The following is a 19,731-nucleotide window of genomic DNA, read 5'->3' on the forward strand; positions in this document are numbered from 1 at the left end:
GTGCGCGTTGCATGTCTCTCAGTTATAACACATCAAGTTGGACCGATCATAAGTGCTAAGTATCCGTCTAACGCGTGCCAAAAGTATCCTAGTCTAGGATGTATGAAAATATATTTTCGTGGCGCAGCATGAGACGATCACTATTCGCCCGCATGCAAGAACAAGTGCTACTAATAGGAAATATATATGCACTTTCCTATTAGCGGTATCACGATCCTGTTATCATTTTTTATGATGAGCGTCACAAGACGTAGAAATTAACTGATATTTATTCTGTATAAACTTTGAATTATTTATTATCTTTATATAATTAATAATTATGTAATTGTATTAAAATAATTAACTTATGTAATTGCATTAATCAAACTATCCAATTTACTTCACTAGAATTCATACAGCAAACAAATTAGTGATAAATCGATAACTAAGGAACAATCGAATGCATTTTTATTACGCAATACAGTGAGTTCATCTTTTTTCTCAATATCATCATGTCGGCATGCAATTAAATTACGACATAATTCATGTTACATTGTAACTGCATAAAACTATGTCAGTCGCGGTAACGAGTTATTAATCATGACTTGAACTTGAGAGCATTGAATATCATGCCTTTAATTTTGAACCGATGTATATTTACAATTACAACGTTAAAACAATGTTGTAATTTTTTAAAATTCTAATTATTTCTCGCAAATAATCAATCAAGTATTTTATTTTATTTGTAATTTAATTGTAAAAAAAATTAAGTTTATATTAATATAATAGTTCTCTTTAACGCAACATAAAAAATGATCTCAAACACAATAATTCAATTAAGTGGCATCGTTGTAATGTGCTTATTTTACATTCGTGCTAACTGTAGCAGCTATATCGATATGTGGCAAGCAATTAACGTGCATCATACGCACATTAGTATTGCTGATTCATTATTTACACTAAACTGCTACCTCTGCCGCAATTACTGTTCTTATGGCAAAGTATTCTTACTTCTCCACGAAGAACTTCATTAATCTCTGACACGTGCGCAGAGGTGTGGACATCCGCTATTTAAGTGAGTGTCATTCCAATGCATTTAGACTTGTCAGACATGCGTGCTGGTTGTCATCAAATTAATCAACAAAAGGCACATATCTTTTTCCAGAAAGACAGTACGATCACATCAATTAAGACATCGTTTGTTAAATATATTTTCTGTATAATTAAATTACGTTTGAGATGTTTCAGAATTATACATTAAATTAAATTAAAATATATACCTTGATCATTATAAATCCACGTGATAATTTCTTTCATGTTTCAACTGATGACTCGAGCACTTTATATTCTGTTAATATATTATTATTTCTATACGTTAATTTTGTCACACTATTCGATATTTGTATGATTTTGAATTCATATATTTTATGTGACTCACATTAGCTTTGCATTCTTCTATGATTTCATGTATTTGTTAGTGTGTAATGTGCTTAATAAAATGTAAAGCCATTAATCGTCTTCTTGTTCATCATTGGAATGTCGTTTTTCGTGTCGACTTAAATGTATTGTAACTATTCAACCGAGCAAACTAGATCGAGATTGACTCTTTATGATATTTATTCTAAAACGATAGTGATCAGGATTAACAATATAATGACAACAAAATATTTATTTATTAAGCAACGACTAATTAGAAAGTCTGTAGAAAATGGAGATGATTTGATTATAAATTATGGATGTGATAACAAAAATCAATAAAAATAGTACTGATATAAATATATGGATACAACTATCATTATTCGAAACATGACAAAAAAATATATAAATATATAAATATATTACAAAAATAATAAGAATATAATAACATTTATTACAATATCCTATATTGTAATAAAATTCATATTTAAAATCATATTCAATTATGAATCTCATTTGCAACAAGTATTGTATTATATATGATTATAGATTGTTTATTTTAAGATCATAATCTATTTTGAATTATGTACTCTATTTTTTTTAATAAACTTTTTAATAAAGCTTAAGCAATTTATAATGGCCAGATTAGAGCAAATATCAGTCAGTTGACTATTCCTTCTTCTTCTTTTAACTTAAGCGTTTCTTTCAAGAATTTGACGCTAAATACATAACTTTAATCGGAAATATATCTGGTATGGTATAAAAACTTAAATTATTAAAATTATTATTAAATTATTTTATTAAATTATTATTAAATTATTATTAAATTATTATTATTATTAAAAAATTAAAAACTATACAAAATTATTGAAGCTACAGATAACAATTTCAAATCTTCTTTATGAATAGGATGAATCCAAATTGGTATTAAAAAATCTGTGATTGAAAAAATGCAATAAAAAATATACATTCAAAATTTAATTTTTAGACAATATTAAATGAAATTAATTTTTTTAATTCTATTTTTAACACACGCAAACTTACTCAACTAAAAAAATATAATTATGACACGAACACATATAAATTGAAACTAATAGCTTTAGCCTCACGCAAAAATGTATCATACAAAGTGATATTTATACGAGATTATATCAGGAGCTTATTAAATAAGAGCTTATTAAACGCATCACGTGATTGCGAGATCTGCAATGATACTAATTGTCAACAACTTTGCTGTTAAATGCGACACGTTGCAATAATGATGTTATAAATTTAACACTGCTGCAAATCGTTCGTCGATCGTTAAATATCTCGCAACGGTTCTGAGCGAATGATTAGTGATCCGGAACCGAGGCAATTTACGATGGAGGAAGGAAGATTTGTCCGAGTATTGATTATCTACGGTCATAGTTAGCAAAAAGCATCGTACCTTTCTTTAACACCTTGGATCGCTTCTTAATAAGAAGCGCTCTCTTCGGAATAAAACAGGATCTGCAGCGCATATTTTAATAATTCAATTAATTGTGTCCTTTTACGTTGCAAGCTTGAGTCTCTTAAAAATTCTTATCAGAATATTGTGATTTAATGAAAATCCGAGTCACCGATCAATTTTCTCATTTTTAATGTCCTTCAGACAAAATATTTATTATAGATATCATTTTCATGCGTAGTATATCTTTTTAAGAAACGGAAATAAAATATCGACCTTGAATGTACTGAAACCAGACATAGTGGTGAAGTTCATTTTCGTTTACGTTGGCTGTTATCCAATAGTAAAATTTAGCAGTCGTTGGAGAGTTGAGACGAGTATGTAATGACGACTACATACATTATAACTGCAGAAATATCCAGTAACGATTCCTGCTTGGCACAACAGTTCGCATATTTACTGCGGAATATTTTAAGTGGCAATAGTAATATGTTAGTTTTGTACGTCAGGCATTCTAATATAGTCGTATGTATGTATAAACTGTTATTATTGGCAACTCTTCACTTAGGTCCCACAAATAAATATTTTTAATTTGTCGATAATCCTTTAGAAACGTTTTCATCAATAAAGTGAATAATGGAAAATAAATGGGTTCATATATTTATTATTTATATTTGCACATAATCCTTACTTGTAAGTAATGTTATTTTTTATTTTGATTATGAAACACTGGGAAAAATTTGGTTGAAAATGAACAAACCAGAAGATTCTGGTTTATCGATTTTCAACCAAATCATTTTTTTCAGCAAAGTTATATAAAATCATCAATTATTTTCTCGCAATATCACTGTTCCAAATAGGACTTTCGATGCAAGAAAAAGATCTTCAGGTGTAGAAAATCATAAATAATATTATTCATGTATTATCCACTTTGGCATTGCGGACAAGAAACTTTTCCATGAAACGTTTCGACGAAGTGAAAGTTTCGACGACAGTGGAATTAAAAATATCGGGTGTGCAAGTAGAATTTGCAAATTGCATTTTAAATGTACCACTACGATATTAAATATGTTCTTACATGTTGCATGATTTTCATGATAAGGTATTATCTTCAATGATGAGATTGTTTCTTCTAAGATGAAAAAATTAAGATTTTTCATCGATCTTTTTTATATCTTTTTCAAAGTTGTCTTCGTGTGTTGCGATAAAGATATGATTTTGCAATAATTAATCGAATACTTTATTAATGTTTATCATGCATCAGCTTGCATCAAAATTCTATTCTAAGATAACTTATGCGAATGTATTTTCTTATGGATGTCAGATACATGCGCAGTTCATATTAAAGGTAAGGCTCTTGAGAGAAGGAAATAAACATGTGCGATTCATAGTCAAAATTTAAATAATTTAAAAACAAAGAATAAATTATTTACTGTAATTCCTTCTGCAAATATTTCTGTTTTACATGAAATATATACAGTTCAATATATGTAACATTAGATATTATAAAACACAATTTCTTGATTTAAAAAAATTGTTGCAGTCTTTTGAATATAACAATAATAAAGCTTTCAATTTTCAGCAAAATTATAATTTCTAAAGTACTTTTAGTATTTACGCCAATTTCGATGATTTATATCTGATATCCGCAAATGTTTAAGATATCTTCTTGTTGCTGATTCCAATTAAGTTTGTATCAATTTTCGAATGCATAAATTTGCATACAATTTACACTTTAGTTTAAGCGTAATCAAATCTTGTTACTACTCCATGGAATTCAAAAGCATTGTCAAGAAGTAATCAAATCTAATTACGAATTTTGATAATTAACAATAATTAACAGAACGTGTTAAGTTTCAAAAATTTAGAAATTATATATAATTCTCAAGGTGGAAATAAATAATATTTAAATAAAAATGGATAATATATTAAATATATAATTATACATAATAATATTATATTCTGCGCGAAATTCTGGCGAATAATTTTCGAATGACGAATTATTGTAGCTATGAGAAAGAAAAATTCGAATTAATATTTTATAATATTGGATTTATCGTACAATACTTATTTCTTTTTATTATACATATAAATAACAAATAAAAAAAATCTTCTTCTTTAATTTTAAATATTTTACTTAACATCATTATAAGTTATATTTATCATTCATTGCTATATAATAAAATACATTTTTAAAATATTTAGATCGTAATTAATATAAGTCATTAATTTAAAAATGAAAATAGAAAATTAATATGTGTTTGATAATATTTTTTTTAAAAGTTACTTTATTTTTTTATCTTAATAAAAAAAAAATTGAAAAATGTCTTACCTTGAAAAATCCAGTGTTTAGTAGATTCCAAAAAACCGTTAAATTTGATCCTCGAATCTATTTCATAAGCATACTTGACGAGAATGCACAAGATTCGCTCTATCTTGGCGGGACTACGCCATACTGTAAAAGATTTGTACATCTCTTGCAATGTATATATCAGTAAACTCGAAAGACCATCTGAAATACAACAAAAATTCAAACGTGAGAGAAATATATTATGTGAGCAGCACATTGAATAAATGCATGTATTTTTTTTATCTAAACTAAAGGAATCTGTGGAGAGGATTAATAATGAATATAAAGATAAATGGAGTTTTAAAGCCAATAGAATCGTGGACACCAGTTCTCTGACAATTACGTTATGATATATTAGACATTGTGGCAACCAATGGTGGCGCATCTGGTAGTTGTGACTCCGCCTACTAAAGACTCCCGGATCGTTTTTAAAATAAGGAAATGGCCCCTTTCATGCCCTCGACACTCTACTCTTGAACACCTATACTGTGTCCTACTCCCAACTAATGTCGATAGCTCCCTTTTTCTCCCTCTACCGCTGAAAACCCGATACGTACGACCCAGCGGAATAGACAACGGCGCGATGCAAGTGCCGTGCCGCTGGAACGCTTGGTGTTGGTTCCCTCCTTTTACGCGCCCAGGTGTACCTGGCCAACCACATTCTGCTGTGCGCGCGTGTGCACACGATGAGAGCGAGAGAGGAAGAATAGAGAGCGATGGGGGAGGAGCCGAGACAAGGAAGGGTTACGGGGAAAGGGACGAGGAGCTCGTTGATATGGAGAAGGGGTGCAGCGTGCCTTTTAAAGTTCGCGCGCAGGTGCGTTGGCCCACTGAACTATAATACTGTTTAAAAGAGCATTGGCCATATATATTCTTATGTATTAAAGTTTACTCCGATAGACATTTTCTTTAGGCGACAATCTATTGTTATACTCTTTATACATGCATAGTAAATGTTTCATATAATTCTCAAAATTTTGTTAGATACTTATGAGCTATGCATAGTATAATACTGTATCTATAAAACAAAAAAACCAAACTTTGATTAGGATTGATTGTGACAGAGGCATCATCATCTTGGCAGATTAATGTTCTATGCAAAATTATTATATAGTATATCAATTGTATTATTATATCACTGTATTATTATATTAATTATAGGCCAGATAGATTATATTTAATGTAATGTTTCTTTTGCAAGGTTTTTCAATAATAAAATTTTTTGTATGAGCGTAAAAGATGTACAATTTCTGAATACAAATTTCATGAAATGATTCAATTTCTTATACATAGTACAATACCTGCCGCCATATTCCTATCAATATAATACTTTGTGACCACGTCACATGGCGACTGAAGAAATTCTTCTTTCGTTTTTTATTCACTTTGCATCGTAAAAGAACAAAGCAAAGAGGAAATTGTTACTCAGAAATTCTCTTATTTCCGTTCTCTAACTATCTACTGCTTACCACGAACTTTCACCGTGCGACGCCATTTTGCATGAGATGGACTATAATACGCGTAAAGGAGAATACATAAGTTATTCGTATGTATGCCATTTCTAATAGTTCTTATTTTCTGGTGCAAAAACTTTTCATAATTTTTCTGAACTTTTTTCCAATGTCTACATAACAGAATAATTTAATAAAAATTAGTAGAGACCTTAAAGAATATGTGTGTATTTTTACAGAATTTTTCGAGTTCTTTAAAAGAATCTTAAAATTGAATCGGACCCATGTGTGCTGTTAAGTTTAGTTACATACATGTAAAAAAAAGAATAGAAGTGAGAATTGAAATTCTACTTCAATCTTCGAATCACAAAGAAAATTATATTAAAATATTAGCCAGCTTACGTTACATATAAAAATTTATCTTCACATCATTGAGACGTTCCCATTTATAGGATATTAATATAAATTTATATAAATTTATATAAATATTAATTATATAAATATTAATTCAATAAATTATATAAAGTCCTTCTAATAGACTCCTTCCTCTCCTGTTGTAATGAAGAATTGCTGAATATATATTAATCACCTTCATGAATATTTTATATTATTAATTAACAGGAATGAGAGATTACTTTAGTCATTATTTTTTTATAATAAATGATTTGGTAATAACGTTGCAATTTTTTATAACTGTATGATAAGTAACTCCACACTAAAATTGTGCTAAGATTGAAAAAGTCACTTTACTATTACATTTATTTACTGAAAAAGTTATTTGTAACGAATAACGAGTAAAAATAAATGGAATCAATTAATAATTCCGTTTATTAATTTCATATTCTTAATTATTTTTATTCATAAATTCAATACTTTTAAATATGATTTTAAAAACTTACAAGTACAATTTAGGTGACCGGTTACCTAAATCGTATCTTTTGCAATATTTTACAAAAGGATTTATACAACAAATTAATTTGTCATTGGTAAAACTTTAAATATGTAATAATAGATGCCTAAAACGTCAAGCTACAATTTCCAATATTCATATTTAGAAACAAATTTAATATTGAATCCTTTTACAAATTAGTGCACAAATAAAAAATATATAAAAAAATATCTTAAATGATATGCATTCAGCAATTCTGTATTTTATAATTTTCATATATCAACTGAAAGAAAGACATTATCAGATTTAAAGCCACTCTATTGCTATGCGATTCTCAGTAATCTATGCTCATATTATCGAATCAGGTTCGATTACGTAATGTGAGGAGCGTTACGAACGATATCATTTGGTCCCGTGAATGACACGACAAGCTGTTGTGCATATTTCGTCACGATACGTTTATATTCGTTTCTTATCTGACCGAATCCTTTCGTAGAAGAGAAACCGAGATGTGTATAGTTAAATGCAGAACTGAAATGAGATTGATGACATTTGGATATGTCTTTCTAAAGTGAAGAAAGAGTTCTTATATCGCGCGACGATGACAACTGTTATGAATGACTGTCCTTATTCTTTGATTATATATTGACTAGGCTCTTACAAAGAAACATGATCCATTCGTAAAACACTAGCCGGCAGAGATAATTTCATATTGCAATCATATAGTTACATTTAAAGTATCTTTGATACTAACCTTAATTTTCTATTCTCGTAATTCTTTTCATTTTGTTTTAGATCCTATTATTCAGAAGTTAAATGGTACGTTTAAATAAAATCTAGCAAACACACACAAACGCGAATGAATAACTTGCAATGAACAAGTTTGCTCTTGCTTCCAATATAGGATTGGAGAAAGCTATAGCTTTAAGAGAACTTACTCAGAGAATATAACGGACCAGTATCTAATTATAGCTTAATTAAATGGAAAATTATCACATAAAATTATTCACAAAATATATAGATATATATTTGTTCTACATAAAGGAGATACGTGTTCTACATTTAGACACGACAAATGTACGTTAACTATATTCACTTAATATTAGTCTACGTTATATGGATAATTATGTATGTGTGTATAATATTAATATTTATTAATGTTATATATTGATTGTTGTATATTGCCATTAGAAGCCACCTTAAGAAAAGTGCATCTTACATCAAAAACTTGAAATCAGTATAAGTTATCATTCATTGAGATATCCTTAAAAAATCAATAAGATAAATAAATACGTTACTTTTAAAGTCCAAGGTAAAGCGTGCTTTCTAAAATGGAAAGATATTATCTTAAGTCGTCTTAAGATATATAATAAAAATGTTATTAAACGTAATAAAAATAAGACTTAAAATATAAAAACATAATCTTATCAGAATTCTATCGGCGTTATAAAGATATGTTATCATAAATAAATAAAGAATGTGCATTTAATATTTATTTTTTTCCTACCTGCTAAAAAAAAAATAAAATATTGTGTCAAACAACTGCCATTTAAATTGAATTTTATTGATTGCATCTATGTTACCTATTATATTATTCTTATCGACACATCGTAATTAGATCATAAAAAAGTAACAATTAGCTCCGATCTGTTCAGCTAATAATGATAATTATGTAAGTCGTATAACAATGAATTCTTCGATTACACGAGAGCTTATTAAATTGGTATCAGTTTCGTTTCTAATCAAGGTAAATAGTGCCGCCGACTTAGATCCTCATAAAACATCGTATTTCTCAACTCGTGCCATGAAAAATTTCTTAAGATCGAAATATGTGTTATAAAAAACTAACTATGAGAAACGCCACTCGTAAAACTGTTTCAAATATCACGGGATCAACATGAACCCGAAAAATCTGAAAGTTCGACTCTATGTGGTGAATCGTGCCACCAGCAAATTTTAATCCCCAAAGTCATTATTACTTCTTGTTGCTATCGAATGTAAATCGTGCGTTCGACTCATATAAAAGGATCGTAAGACCTCCGGACAGTCGTAAATCCTGCTATTCTCGCGCTCGAACAATTTCAATATAAACTACTTCCAAGTTACATAAGTCAACGGAAAATATAAAACATAAGAATAAAGTAAAAAAAAGAAAAAAGAAAAAAAAAGAATAATTAATAACATTTACTCTATATTTTTTCTATTTTGTATTTAAGTGACTAAAAAATATTTACAAGACGTATTACATTTTAGGGACGCTTCTAGTTGTAATAAACCGGTACGTCGACGACAAAAGTATCCAACGTAGCAACAGCTATAGCAGTAATGGTTTTTTAACTCGTTAGTCGAGAGAATCTGCATATTTCGAGCTTGTCACGAATGAGGAGCTCATATTACATGGTCAAACCTCCCTCTCTCGTATGTGGCTCGCGGTCCAGCATAGCATTGAACACGACTTTGCCACAAGGGTTGATACGAGAACGAGCTTTGTAGCAATGATACCGTTGTGTCACTACGTGTAATCGAAACCAAGCGTCGCCGTCATGATACGATCGAGAGTTCGTTTCGTCGAGAAGAGACGCACTATTTATTATATGTATGAACATATAATAGCATCTAACATTAAATAAGTTATCTTTAATTCATTAATTTAAAACTAAAATATATAACACTCATAGTTCAGAATATCTAAAACTAAAACGAATAACTATTTTTACGCAAGAACAAGAACATTTGATTATTAAAACATATATCAAATAGTATAGAGACAACTATAGATCTCCGATCTGTCAATACCATTCTCGTTCCACAAGCACATTATTTCAATAAATATAACCGAAGACTCTGCAACAATTCTTTCGTCGCCTATAAAAATAGTAAACGCGAAATTGCAATAAGTTCCAGCGGAAAGAGTCGAATGAAGGAACGGTCGTGAACGCAGCGGCTTTTACGAGACACGACATTTCGGAAGCAGTAAAATTCTATCCTGTCAAGCGTTCGCATAAAATCCTTGCTCGTCAGCCACTGTGGCGCAAACACAAGGGGAGTAAGCAACGTGCATACTCTCGATTTGCGAATGAACAAAAAGAAGAGAAAAGATAGATGTAATCGTGCAATTTAAGAGAAAAGATAGATGTGATAGATGTAATTTTGTCGATTGCTTAGACGTGGGTGGCGTTATAGAAGAGGATGACATTTTTTCATTAATGTCACTCATATACGTTTGCAACATCGTATCACTTGAAACCATAAAAACACCCATCGTGAAAATAAACGCTTCCCTTCTCCGAATATATAAAGCGAACATCTGTCTATATTAATCAAATGTTCCGCAATAATATTTCTGCAAGCTGATATTTTTTTACATAACTATGTATACATAATATAATTTTAGAAAAACAGACACATTCTCCGTTTTAGATTTGATCTATCAAATGTTTCTAAAATAATCTAATTATAATAAGTATAATATTAATAATAATATTAATTCGTTTGTACAGACTTGTTAGAGTAAAAATGAAATCAAATAAGTGAAGTAGTAAAGCAGTAAAAAATTAATAAAAGAATTGAAATTTTCACATGCGTGACCTGCGTTTAAATTTAAAAGAAAAATCTTATCCTTTATATATTCTCGTAATAAAAATTGGTTCTATCAACATCCATTAATTAATAGCTTAAGACTTAAGAAACAAATTGAGTTAATGTAAATCATAATGAGTTCTAAGAAAGAAACCAGATGATGTTATTATCATTGAACTTTCAATAAAGAAAATGATGACATGCTTGACGGATATCGAGACAAAATAGTTGTGCGTTTAATGCACATATTACTACACAGAGACGACATTATCTACTGATGTGCGAACGACGTACAATGCAGAACAAGAAAGAGAAAGACACAGACGAGAACGAGACGAAGAAACCATAAACACACCCGGAGACTGCTTGAGATGCCGTGAAGATCATTGCCCTCTTGGAAGAGAGAAGGCGAAGATCGTAAAGATTTTAGGACTCTTTGGACACGCGAAGTTGGCTCGCGTGGCGCTTCGCGAGAATGAAAATGAAGCATTCTGGTCTGTTTCTACCGTAAATTCCTTCCTTTAACATTTTTTATGATTCGCATCGAGTAAGCATCGATCGAGAGGAATGGTCTGAAAAGAAAAAGAGATGCATCGCGCTTACAACGAGCGTTTGTATGCAAGTGTGTACACTATCGTCAGATCGTTGTCAACCACTGGGCATTATAATATTTTACGATATTTTTGTAATAGTGGTACACTGCTCCGTATAGAAAAAGAGGTATGAGAAAGGAGAAAAAGACAGATCATTTAACCTTATGGCTCGTAAAAGAGAACCGGCTCGACTCGCTAGACTGTGACCGACTTTATTATCCACCCTGCACACCACCCTCCTCTCTATTGAAATATCCTGCTATCAGGTGCCAAAGCATGCCCTGCTATCCGTGGCTAAACCACCCTCAAAACCGATTTATGCGGTTTATACATTTAAATAACTAACTTTAGATAACTAACTTGTAAAATATCGCATATTAAGATTTTGACATATTACATTTCTCTATATATTTCGATTTTTCATTTAAAATCTTCAGAAAAATCTGTTTTAAAAAGTAACATAATAGTAATATAATTAATTATAAAAATACAACAATATTATTATTACACATTTAAAAAATTAAATTTAAAAAATAAATTCATAATATAATTGGTTTTCGGATAATTTGATTAATTCAATTAAAATAAACCAAACTAAAAATCCATACGCAAAACGACTTGCTAAAATAATGTTCTGCTCTATAAAACATTTCAAATTGAATAATTTCTTCTTAAAGCTTTCTGCTCACGTTTAATCATCTGTCTAATCATAGCATCGCGTGCTGTAAGAAATTGGGACGCATTGTGTTACAGCTTGCAGACAGTTAAACGAGATAAATCAATCTGCTCTATGAAAGAACATCATAATCGGGCGCGTTTGATAAAGACATCATAGCCGTAAAACGAAAGGAACACCTAAAGTTTCTTTTCCCATTGGCTAAGGATGTTTAACAACAACAGAGTCGAGAGGAAGATAAAAATCTTCGTAGTATTAATGTATTGCCACAATGCCTAACGTTAAACGAAGGTGAAAAATCGAATTTTGGTCGGTGCGTTGTAGGTTATACTGTAGATTATATCGTCGCCAGTGAATTGTAACTTTCGCATCAGTAACACGACGATGGCAATAACTAAGATCGGGACAAAGGGTGGTTTCAAAAAGAGAAGGAGAGATGAGTCAAACTGATGCGGGAACCACTCGACTCGCTAACGCGAAGAATTCGTCTAACAGTCTTTTGACGCTTGTATCATAATCGTAAAGTCAACGAAGCAAAAATTCCACCGTAATCCATTCGATGTGTTAGTTTGTCGAATCGTATTTTGTACTTTCGTCAGGGATATGACGCCCTTAAAATATATTCGGTGAATACCAGTATACATTAGGTGCATACATATACATTATATATGCATACATATGCATATATACAGCGTATCTAATAAGATTTGACAAGGCTCTCGTATGATAGAATGTGTAGATAAAATGAACTAAACTAAATCGAAAAGTCTTCTACCATTGCAATGGTCAAAACTTACCGAACATTCTGTATATATATTTTTATTTTAATAAGTTTAAAATGACGCGCGATTTTAATATTTAATGAATCATTTTACAATGGATTTTTTGCAAAATATACAATATAAAAATTCCTCAATATAATTATTTAACAATATATATTTTAAATAGACAAGATTGTTTGATGGAATCTCTCAAACATAATAGTATTTTGATAAGAATAAAATCCTGTCCTTAAGTCAAGCAGTTTATATATTATTATTACATGTTTTTATATATTAACACATTTAATATATAATAACACAGATAATCCTAACGCCTGCCCTCTGTCGCTTTTAATATTATCAATCTTACATTATTGCGAAATCATAATGAATCACGTTAACTGTCGTTAAACATTGTGTGAAAACTGATAGCGCAATATAATCCGTCCATGCCCTGGCGATGTTTTAATCGCGAATTATATTCTCTTTATCCTTCAGCGATATACACCAAGATGTTTTCTTCTACGTATGGGCAGTCATTATACACTTCAAACTAATCACAAACTTATTGCTTGTTAATAGTGTTTGTACGATAGTCATAAAATAAGCGCTTTGCGCGCAGAAATGACTATAAATATCTTGATCGAATTGATAAGTAATTCATCAATGGCGTAGCATCAAAATCGAAATTATAAATCCTATAATTTTGACATGGAAAATTATAATAATGCAAATCGGAAGAAAATATCAATAAAAGTTGTATCATTATTCCTTTAAACTTGTCAAAAAATATAAATATAAATATATATTGAGAATAACAACTCAGAAAAACAAAAAATAAATTAATAAATTATATAAAATAGTAAAATTAATACGAAAAAAAGGAAAAATTATAGAAAATTTTGTTTCAAAAAGTATTATTTAGCTCCTTGGGAATTCTCAGATTATTATTAATTCGCCAGTCATTTAATATGTAATATTTCATATTTCGCTATACAGTTAATACATAATACCATTCCATAGTCTAATAAGTCTTGTTTGTGTTCACGAAAATTTCAAAATAATCGCTATCTATCTGAAATAAGAGGTAATCTGCTCATACATAGCTGATAGATTAGTCTGTAACTCAATTTTTAAAATGTTTTACGTAATAAATTTATTTTTCTCAGTTTGATCAAAAGACCCGCAAAAAAATGAATTTTGTAAATGATAGTTTAAACGAAATCACCACGCGTTATAACCAAGCAAGAAAGGAAACTAACACTAGGGTCCGTGTGAGATTTACGAGTAGGATTTTCGGTGAAATCCATACCGAAAGAGAATTAACGATCATAAAAGTCTCGTGATGATTAATATGAGAATATAAGAATTTTTTCCGTTTCTTTCAGTGTAACCGCAATTATTTTTCTGCGATTAACTTTCTGAGAACGATGATAGATCCATTCATAAAACACACGCAGTTAAAAATCTGTGGCTTAAATTTCTCTTTCTTCAAGACATCTTCAAGTTTTGCTTACTAACTAAATACAATAGTATAAAGTAATAAAAAAGCATGAAATTAATAGAGTTAGTTCCAAAATTGTAATATTTAATATTTTCGTTAAAATATGTGTATCGATTAAAACAATTTATTGCAAGATTAATTATAAGCAATTGTAGAAAACTAGTTTAAGAGACAATTAGTTAATTATATTTATCAAAGAAAGTATAATAAAAATTGTAATATTTATAATTAATCAAATGCTTGCAATTAAACATCCAACAAATAAGTATATTTTTGTTTTTCGGAAGAATAAAATAGATATAAACGATATAATATAAGAATATAATATATAGATATAATATAAGGTGAAATTTTTGTTTTCTTAAGTTTGTTGACGAAGTCCGTTTTCTCAGGCATTAGTTTCAGATATTAAACATTTTTTGCTGTTAAAACATTTTGTTAAAATGTTAAAAATTATTACCATTGATAGTATTAATTACAATGGATATAATTCAAATAATGATTACACAAATTGTTACCAATTTTTATTACCTGAATGTACTAAGTATTTACTGACAAGTTCTATTTCGTACAAAAGCATTTAAAGGCTGTAATATGTGCTTAACATTTATACAAACATTAATGCGAAAAATTTCAAAATAATATTTTTTTAATATTATTAATAGAAGAATTATACTGAAACTAAATAAGACGATACAAGATACTTGTGAGGAAGACTATCATATAGAAGAAATTCTATATCTTTATTTCTATGTCTGAAAATGTTAAGTGCAAGAGCTAACGAACTTATTATTTAATTGAAGTAATCATCGAGAACACGCTTTAGTTTCATAAGCCACGTAGCCGCTTCGTAATAACAATGAGCGATACATTATTAAAAGCCCTACTCAATGTCTCGAAATGCTAGGCTCGTAAAAGTAAACTTTACAATCATGTACTCGTCATTATCATCCCTAGAGTTGAGGCATAACATCTCCATGACGCAACAGCAAGTGCTGACTTTTCGTATTATCGGATGTTGTGCTGCTTTTTCATTATCATCGATTTCAATACTATGAAAATGTGTTATGTAAATTCGATAATTAACCCTGGTGATTATTTTATGCGCGCGCGCGCGCGCGTGTGTGTGTGTGTGTGTGCGTGTGTGTGTGTGTGTGTGTGTGTGTGTGTGTGTGTGTGCGTGCGCGCACTGTAAATTAATGCGTGTTTATTATCAGCTCGACAGTTCGGAGTCTATGTATAAAGAAAAGTAAAATTCCCGCAATATTCTCAGTAATTTCTCAGATACGACAATAAATTTTTATCTCAGAAATTACTTTCGAAAACAATGCAAAATAATATGCAATAGCTGCGCATTAGAAAAAATTACGCGAACAAAAATACCACGATGAGAAAAAGTTCAATGATAAATATGCTATTCACGAGAATATTTCCTTCTTTTCCATATTTATTCTCGTAAAAAAACTTTACAGTTATGCTATGATTTTATCTCAGTGAGAAATTGTAGATGCAGATGTATTGCAGCTCTCTCTCTCTCTCTCTCTCTCTCTCTCTCTCTCTCTCTCTCTCTCTCTCTCTCCCTCTCCCTCCCTCCCTCCCGCTTTTTCTCTTTCTCTGAAAGAAAGAGAACAAAATATTTTGTCAATTCAGGTGTAGCCCTGCGCACAGACTTTCGCTTCCTTTAACTCATTTATGTCTGGGAACAAACTATTTCGACCAAAAGTGAGCAAAATAACGATAACTTTTAAAAACAAGCTGGATCGTAAAAGCGAGAGTGAGCTCCTAGGTTTCGGCTTTGGTTATAAGTTCGTATTATATTAGCCGAGTTCGCATGGCCCGCAGGCCAATGGGAACGCTCGTAAAACCAGGGTTAACATTCGGTTGGGTTGTCAAGTGAAAGAATGGCTTGAATTTCGTTGGGATTCCTGTGAACGACGTTGTAAGTACGCTCGTTCACTTATCCATCAAATACTTGTGCTTAAAGATGACAATGACAACGTAACGCGACGCCCGTAGAGGTCCTTCCTATATTATCATTGAACAGGATAAAACGAAATCTGGCAAAATAGCTTTTCAAAAAATTTTCTAATCATAATCTATCGGCTGAATTTGTGAATCACAATTTGTGTAATTCGACCTCTTTACAATACATGTGACTTTATTTATTTGCAAACGAAAAGTCTTAACTTCTATTTAAAATCTATAAGAAAAAAATTAAGTAAGGAAATTAAGAATGTTGAAAGCACTGATCGATTTGGCAATCTCGGAGACAATGTGAGAATTGTTTCTCCATGAAAGACGATCTCTCTTTCTTCTTCATCGAATGACATTTGAATGCTCGTGTACAATATAACGGTTTAAAGAGTATGCGTGGGGGTAAGCAATAACCTTCCTTGCTTGAGTGCACTGAATGCCGATCTTTGTTCCTAAATTCCACAACGGAGGAGGTCTCACTATCTCGCTACTATAATTTATTCTATAATTATTTTGCTTGATTATAACCATAGCTGTATCAGAAATAGGATGCAGCCAACTACTATCGCGGTTCGTGAACTTTAACGTTCTATCGCGTTTTTGCGGGAATCGTCTGGTAAAAGGCCAGACAACCGCAAAGAGTCGTGCGTTTCTCGCAGCACTATGTGCAACAGAAATGTCACGAATGAATAACAAAATCCATGGATCGCTGTTTCTCGCAATACGGCATTGTAATGATTAGATATTTCTTTAATAAACAGTTATGTGCAAGCACGATTTATATCGTTGAATTATATTGAAAGACAGAGAGATATTGAGAGAGAGAGAGAAAGAGAGAGAGAGAGAGAGTATATTGCCGTTCCTCACAATATGATATCAAGAGCAAATCTTTTCTGTAATTTTATATATATATAAATAGGAAATAATTATATGTATATACTCATACGAATTATATAATTCGTGGTATTTTATAGTTAAATATCTTTTCTTCCTTAAATATTGATTATATATTATTATTTGTGTCTGATATAAAATAATTCCTAATTTTAATAAAATGCGGCTGAACGATGACATTTCTTTTAGAAATCGCATTCAGAAACATAAAATTTGTACAAAAACTTTGTACAATTTTTTAATGTTAAATAAATTTTCAAATAATAGAGTTAAAATATGCTATCTCCAGTAAACAATTTGCAGGTGCACGAAAGATGGAAGGTATCAGAAGAAAATGTGTGCAACAAGTAGGCAATTTCGATTTTCAACGTATACATGAACATATATGTGTGCGCGTTTGTCATGTAAGTACACAATAGTAAATAAGTGATTAGAATGCATATTAAAACATATTTCCGTAATGCAAGTATAGAATACATTTTTAAGAAACTACTTTTCGTAAGCAGCTAAGAAACTTTTCAAAAAGGCGCATGTAAAATATACGGCACTTAAAAGAAATCAAAGTTGAAAGTAGAGTAAGCTACTTATGATACATTAATCGATTATTACATCATTGTAATAAATAATAAAATTACAAGTAAATAATTGGGCATACGAGAAAATTAATGATGCTAAAAAAAATCTAAAATTCATTTTGACAAAGAGAAGAACGCTTTTACAAAAACGATTTCATAAGTTTCTGTATAATTAATTTTATAAGTTTCATATTCGGTGGCAAAAAGTTCGTGGCGTTTTTCCCGTTAGATGGCATTAAAAAAACGCCACGAACTTTTTCCCACACCTAATATATTCGTAAGTTTTCAAAATTGTATATTATTCAAAGTATTTTTAAACCGCGAATAATTTGAAAAACGTGCGATCTGATCGAATATATTTTCGAATACATTGATCTGCAGTAACTTTATATACAAGGAACTTCGATGATTCTATATGTGCCAAGAAATCATCTTAAAATCATGATATTTGTGATTATAGTTTCTCCATTCCTACTAATCGTACAAAATATTATTCACATAGTGTTGCAAAGGTCACGATAAATAATGCATTATTTTTGCCACGGTCTATATGTGAGATATTCAAATGCAGAATTTTATCTTGTACATAATACGCGTTGAATGATTTAAAAAACCGGATGAATTTGTAACAATATGAAATGATGTCGTTTTAGCTCCGTGTTCACAATATGGTTACCTAAAGATTAAAGGTACCAAGAAATTCATGAATGAACGGGTCTTAGATTGCTGCAAAGTATTCATGTCATCACTGCGAATAAGAATATTTCAGCATAACTCAATATATAGATACGGGCTAAGCTAATTTTTAAGTAATTTAATTTGTCGTGGTACACTTACAAATAAATATTTTTGCTTATCTTTATAAATTTATCTGTTTATTCATAATTTCACTCACATTAATTATTAGGGCCAGGATTAATATTTTGAGATATTAATCTAGCTAGCTGTCCCCACTATACCTCATCCCCTATAGCCGTAACGCCATCACTCGCCACGGCTTTGAGCGAGTGGCAATGGAGAGAATCATGAAGAACATGCTACGATCGACTCGGTCGATCAGCGTATAATCTGCGTGTGCACGGATTCTACTAATTATATTATATTATATTAATTATGTTAACATTTTTAGTAATATACTAGAGAAAACAATCGAGAAGAGGAGCAATCGCTGGATAATCTTGACATATATATATTGTCAAGGTCATAATCTTGAGTAACCTTTAATAGGTTTTAGTCGGCGAAGGGACAGTCAGGTAGACCTTAATACGTATGTAGCAAAATAATATTTTTTTTTTAATACCTTATTAATAAAGGACGAGCGCCGGCTAAAATCTATTGGGAATTATTCAGAATCATGACAATATATTATATGTCAAAATCATCGGCGATTCAATTAAGACACTTCTCTTTTCTGTAATTTTATCACACTTCTTCATTATTTATACTAATTATATATACCTATTAGCATAACATCTTAAAGATTATCTCAAAAATAATGTATAAATATTGAGACATAAAAAGAAAAGACAATCTCCAAATTTCTAAGGTAATGAGAGTGATACTACAATTAGTATTAATGCAATCTAATATACAACATGCAATTTATTTATGTACATATTACATATATATATATATATGTAATATATATATATATATATATA

At 30.3% G+C, this 19,731-nt stretch overlaps 1 protein-coding gene across 3 annotated transcripts in view; it reads right to left on the reverse strand.

The window, feature by feature from the left end:
- The window catches only part of LOC108692109, a 39,065-nt gene extending 32,975 nt beyond the window's left edge, over positions 1-6,090 (reverse strand). For 2 of the 3 annotated variants that reach the window (XM_018200252.1, XM_018200253.1), the window contains exons 1-2: positions 6,077-6,090; positions 5,157-5,336 (exon numbers count right to left, since the gene is read on the reverse strand). In XM_018200252.1, the coding sequence (XP_018055741.1) occupies positions 5,157-5,298 (142 nt within the window). In that variant the 5' untranslated portion in view covers positions 5,299-5,336; positions 6,077-6,090. Of the gene's footprint in view, positions 1-4,785; positions 4,834-5,156; positions 5,337-6,076 lie in introns of those variants that run through there. The other variant, XR_001931953.1, reaches the window with a different exon arrangement.
- Between the last annotated feature and the right edge of the window lie 13,641 nt (positions 6,091-19,731).

This window comes from Atta colombica, unplaced genomic scaffold (genome assembly GCF_001594045.1).
Source record: "Atta colombica isolate Treedump-2 unplaced genomic scaffold, Acol1.0 scaffold58, whole genome shotgun sequence".
Taxonomy (NCBI): domain Eukaryota; kingdom Metazoa; phylum Arthropoda; class Insecta; order Hymenoptera; family Formicidae; genus Atta; species Atta colombica.